Here is a 6,000-nt window from a genome sequence, read left to right on the forward strand (position 1 = left end):
CTGCATTAGATAATGCACTTAGCTATTTCTGCTGTTTTTCTTTAAGAGACATTGAGTTTTATTTTGCTGTGAAGATTTTCTAGTGAAATTCTGCTGCAACTGAGGGAAAATATACAAAATACAAAATACCCAGGGAACCATCATTAATATTGCAGGAAAATCTTAACTTTGAAATACTAGTTTATACTACTAAACACAAAAAATCTTCAAGGTATAAACTGACAAACTGAACTCAGCTACCTTTACAAATCTGCCCAGGCTTCCTGAAAAAAACTCAACAGCACGTTTTCAGGGCAAATGCTGTTATTTGCGACCCATCAGATACCAAACTCATGGTATCACAATCATGTAAAAATCTATCTCATTTCTTCTACTGAACTCAAACAAAAACAATACTATAGTTTGATCAGCAAGAAGGCTCAAAGCATAGGTCATTTTTGGAGCAACCTCCACAGAAGATTTGATTAGAACCAGATTTCATATATGATGGGTAGAGGCTTATGTTCTAAATTAGTATAATTACCGTCAATATCTTGACTAGCTGGTGTGTACATTGAAACTGTTCATACAGACACAACGTCTCCAAACACCACAAAAGGTGTTTGATTCTGCCAGGACCACCAGTCAGCCACATCTTCTCGGACTTCACACACTGGCAAGAAATTCTCCTCAGCTGAGCCTTAGACTTACCGGTATTAGACACGTTCACTAAAACTTATAAACTAAACAAACAGGAAATTAACAAATATAATTTAGGCTGACATTTCACAAACAAGGGATTTGTTAACTATACACAGGAAATTAGCATATATATAGCTGCGGGAGGAAAAAGCAGCAGAAAAATAATATAACCTTAATGTTTTACGAGATGCAATCATTATTTTATTTCCATGTGCTAATGGCCCATGAAGATAGTCATTCACTCAAACAAATGTTAAATCCCTACTGTGTGCGTGGTACTGTACAAAGTAAGCAAAAGAACAGAAAAAGCAAGGACACAACATCTGCCAAGGACTACCTGAAACAAAAGGAGACATGCCCATTAAATTACTGTACTGTTTTAGCTTTATTGGACACCAACTACATGCCAGACCGTACTGCACACCAGAGACGCACAATAGTAACAATAATCTAGCTGCAGATCTGTAACCAATCAATGAACTATAACAGTAACAGGTCTGACTACTCTTAAAGCAGCAATATTTTATTCTGGAAATAATCTTGCCTCTGTCAATTCTTTCAATGGATGGCAATTCTCTGAATAATTTCCACCTATGTTAACCCAAACTAAGGTTGCTTACAGAGTTAAATGAGAGAGTGTAATGTTTTGAACAAAAATAAATAACAGTAGAGAGGGACACATTTGTACTTTAACATTAATTTGGTTTGCATTTAGCTACCGCCTTCAACATAGGTAACAAGGGACAAGTCATAAAGCAGAACACCAACCCGAAAGTTACTGTGGCAAGACATTATTTTCTTGTAGTAGCAGTACAGTGGGAAGTGGAAGCTAAACTAACAAGTTTTGCTAAGCTTTTTAAAAACCACTCACTTTTAGTGATTTCTTTGTGAAAGGTCTGTGACCACTCATTTCCCCTAGGCTCAAAACCAAGTAGTGCCAACACAACTACAGATTTGGTCCTCTAGGTTACAAAATAATTTTTAACCCTGTAGAAGTACCAGTTCTACAGTCATTCGATACTAATGAGCTTTTTAAAAATAAGGATCAGCCCTTAACTAAATTACAGATAAAGTTTTGCAAACTAGAAATGGTATTCGTTTTTAAACTCTTCCACATTAAAGATGACACTCAAAAATGTAAACAGACTAAACAGACTTCTAATAGCTTACTAGAGAACTAAACAAAATTGTGTTATATACATTGAACTGGTGGCTAAACAATCAATACGGCAAAGCGATAAAGGAGAGGGAAGACGAAGATTCCTCTCCAAGAAATGTTTGAACAAATTCAAAGTGAAATTTCGGTAAGCTATGTTTTGAACCCTTTCCACCAGTCTTGCTATTTTTACTACATTTTCTGTGTGCCGGCCGTTATTAAAATCACAACCAAAGGGGGGGAAGTGTCCTAAAATTTGATTATTAACAGCAATCAAGTCTAAAAATATGCCCCTCCTACACAGTGGGCCAAGTGGCAAGAAGATACGAGAACTCAGGAAGTTTTGAAATGGCACTGACAGGAGTCAAGAGGAAAGACAAGGAGAAGGAATCACGGAGAACGAGAGCAACTCCGTGCAGCCAACGCCGCGAGTTGGCATTCGAACTGCAAGTTCCCGGCTCGGGACGGGACTCGACCAAGCAACTTCGCGCCGGACGGAGCTGCGCGCTCCGCCGCCCTCCGAGCCCCGAGTCGCAGCCCTTCCTCCTCGCTCGCAGCCCCGCGGCCGCCTCCGCGAGGGCGCGCTGACAGCCGCGGGGCCGGGCCTGGGAGATGCCGGCCGGCTGACACCCACCTTCTTTCTCGGCCCGCGCCGCGGCCACTACGAGGGTCATCACCAGGTGCAGCGCTCCCAGTAGGCCGGCGGCAGCGCTCCGCGGGCTCCAGCCGCGGCTGGCCGCGAGCTCCACACCGGCCCCTGCGGACGTGGAGGCGGCGGCGGCTCCTGCTGCTCCTCCTCCAGCCCGCTTCCCCATCCCTGCCGGCCGGGGGCCGCCGCGCTCGAGGTTCGGCTCGGCCCTTCTCGGCGAGGCGGCGGCAGGGGCGGCGCGGGAGCCGTGGTCCGGGATCTGGCCGCGGTGCGGGGGGCGAGGGCGGTTCCGGGCCCAGGGCTCGGACTCCGGGCGTGGGTCTGGGTCCGTGCGTGCGTGTGAGCAAGAGTGTCAGTCACGGCCTCGGCATCGCCTACGGAGAGTCGAAGCGGAGAGGCCACGGGTCAAGCACGGCGGGCGGCCATACTGGAAACGGGCACGGGCGGCGGGCTCTGGGCGCTGGCCTGCGAGGGGCGGGGCGCGGTCCTGGGCACCGCCCCCGTCGTGCCGTCACCTAGGGGGCCGGCAGATCAGTCTGTCGGCCCCGGAGTCCGTGGGTCCGAATTTCTTGTCCCGCTCTCGGAGACCCACGGCTTCACCTACCGGACGGGACACGGACAGTACAACCCCAACCTGTCACCGCTGCCCCGCGGAGAAGGAGGAGGGGAGCAGGCCCGGGCCCAGCCGCCAGGACTTATGATGGCGGTTCACGCTTCTCAGAGGCAATGACGGCAATCACGTGGAGACAAGGGGGCCTTGCCGCGCAGCCGCCTTTGGTGTGGGCGGGGCTGGGAGGAACTGCGGGGTGCTGGGGGAGGCTCGCCTGCTGCTCCAACGCGGGAACTAACCCCTTGCATCTCCCGTACTGCAATGCGAGAGGCTTCCAGAGGACTGAGTGCGCATCCGGACCTCGAGGCCCAGCGCGGAAAATCCATTCCAGTGACTCCTCCTGGAGTGACTCCGCCTTTCGGGTCGCCTGAGAATACTCCTGGCCTGATTCAGTTCCTGGTGGCATTTCGTTTAGGACTGGACCCGCTCCATTCATCGTTGTATCTTCATGACACACTACCCAGCGCTTAATGGAATCATCTTGCTCTTGGAATTGTGCCTGCTTTGCTGCGGGAAATCCCTTTGCAGTGTGTATTTAACGCAGCAGTGGCCCTGGACGGGGAGGGCAGATTGTTCTTTAGAAAGTGCCCAGTGGCCATGCTGGCTTTGTCCGTCTTGGAATAATTCTTAAGACGTTTTCTACAGTTAGTTCCTGCAAGGCCCAAATCAAACGCCTTCTTTAGGCTCCTTCAGGAAGCCTTCCCATGCCTCTTTCCACCTTAGGTGGCGGTTCTTGGTGGGCGTGGATTTCCCTTACAAAATTTAAGTTCCTTGAGAGCCCCTCATTATTCGTCTTAATAACTTCCCTTAACTTAGTAACTATCTTAGTAACTTCCCCAATTCCATACAGTATTGGTTGAGTGAGTCCTTTGTATTTTTTGGGCTACGTCCACCTCAATACATCTGAGAACAAACTACAAAGGAAAATAAAATTTCAGAAAGGCTTACAAAAGGGACTCAAAGTGCTGCCCTATGGCAGTAGTCTTTGTCAAGCAAGCACTTAAGTTTTTTATTAATATATTTTTATAGCCTTACCCTAATGATTTTGAAAAACAATTTTCCTGAATATTAGTGTTAAAATTAATCAAATTTTGTTCTTGATGTAATGTAGGAATAATTACCTAAGTTGGGTTTTCTGTATTTGTATATGTAAGGAAAGATTTCTGGAAGACTTAACTCACTAAAGAAATCAAGCCCAAGGCAAAGTAAGTGGGTGTCTTAGCTGGGTCAAAGAGTACTTTCCAACGTGCAGCACAAAGAATTGGCAACCCTCCCCCCATTTTAGGTTTAGGGCAGACAAGTCTCTCCAACTATGAAATGCTCAGGTTCTCTTACACAGGAATCAACCACATCCTCTGATTAGCCTGAGGCTCAAGAGCCACATGGGAAATAACTTGCATATGTCTGTAATTGGAGCTTAGACGTTGGACTCTGATCAAACATGTCTGCCTATTTCCCAAGAAACTAATGCAGCTTAAGTTTTAGGGCTCCTCCTCTGCATAAGTTCCTTCCAAGGCCTTCTACCTGTGTATTTATAAGTTTTAATCTTGTTCTTAATGAGCACTCCTCTCCCCAGTAGTTGGAGAAGTTTTAGGGCCCACTATACCTGAACCTTCCCTGTACCTATGGACATTGGGAGCCAGAGGGGTAATAATGAAGTTTGTTTCCATTATAAGGAAAAGGAGACTGCTGGGAGAATAATAATAAATGAAGGACTTACTAGACAGCTTGATAAACTATGTTGAGCACTCCAGGTTGAGCCACCATTACCCCATTATTTCCTCTCCCCCAACACTCAAGTGCCTTGGGAAGGAGAGAACTAGGAGTTAAAACAAATGATCACCAAGGACCCTTCTGAAGTTCTTGATTAGCTCCAGACCTCCCTTCTCCCCTTTGAGGAATCAGAGATCTGGGCATTTTGGCAGGTGGAGGCAGGCTCTTCAGCTGGCAAAATTAGGGAAAATCTGCTAACCCAGCAGTTCTCAAAGTGCTAGACCAGCATCATTTGCATCACCTGGGGGTTGAGGGCCAGTAGTCTGTTTTAATGAGCCACCTGAGTGATTCTAGGACATGCTCAAGTTTGAAAACTGTTGGTATAAGCCAGGAACTATAGGCTGTTGGGAGTCCTCATCTCTACTTGTTTTGCTCTCTCGCCAGATTGGTAAACTACTATTAGAAGCAGAGTTAAAAGGAACACAGATGAATTTGGGCTTAAATCCCAGCCCTGCCTTTATTAGCTACATGATGATAGGCAAATTGCTCAACTTCTCTGGCCTCGCTTTCTTTTTCTGTAAAAGGATGCCTAATAAATTTGGGGAGATGAAGCAAGATACGTTTGTAAACATACAGACTCTGCCTGGCACATAGTAGGAGATTGTCAGAGGTAGCTAGAGTACTTATTTTTTTCAAAACACCATATAAGGCACAGTGACAGTTTCAAAGATCATTGATTGATTTATGGTCCCACTTCACTCACAAAATATTTGAGGACACTTACAAGAATACTCGTATTTAATAAAAATATATTTAAAGTTTGGGACCAAGAGGAGAAAACACAGTTGGAAGTCCCCATGGCTCTACCTTCCTGGCTCCCTGATTGACTGCATGTGGTCTCCTGGTATTGGACTCTATAGTCTATCAAGTCCCAACTTTAAGTCACCAGCCAGACCTTGCTGTGTCTATTACTAGCCCCACCCTAGCATCTCACAGACGTCTTAAACTCACACGAACTCCTGATCTCCCATAGCATGCTTCGTCCACAGCTTTTCCTATCTCCAGAGTTGACTCCGTCTATCCAGTCGCATAGGCCATAAAACTAAGCGTTATTATTTATTCATCTCTGCATTAGATCTAGAATGTAGCCACTTCTCACCACTTTCACGGCCCACTCTGGTATGAGTTGCG

The 6,000-nt window shown here is 46.3% G+C and overlaps 1 protein-coding gene across 1 annotated transcript in view; it reads right to left on the reverse strand.

The window, feature by feature from the left end:
• The window catches only part of TMEM131 (transmembrane protein 131), a 232,751-nt gene extending 229,965 nt beyond the window's left edge, over positions 1-2,786 (reverse strand). Inside the window, exon 1 of the mRNA XM_045980652.1 lies at positions 2,472-2,786. Within this exon, the coding sequence (XP_045836608.1) occupies positions 2,472-2,652 (181 nt within the window). The 5' untranslated portion in view covers positions 2,653-2,786. The remainder of the gene's footprint in view (positions 1-2,471) is intronic.
• Positions 2,787-6,000: the final 3,214 nt, after the last annotated feature.

This window comes from Meles meles, chromosome 16 (assembly GCF_922984935.1).
Source record: "Meles meles chromosome 16, mMelMel3.1 paternal haplotype, whole genome shotgun sequence".
Classification (NCBI taxonomy): domain Eukaryota; kingdom Metazoa; phylum Chordata; class Mammalia; order Carnivora; family Mustelidae; genus Meles; species Meles meles.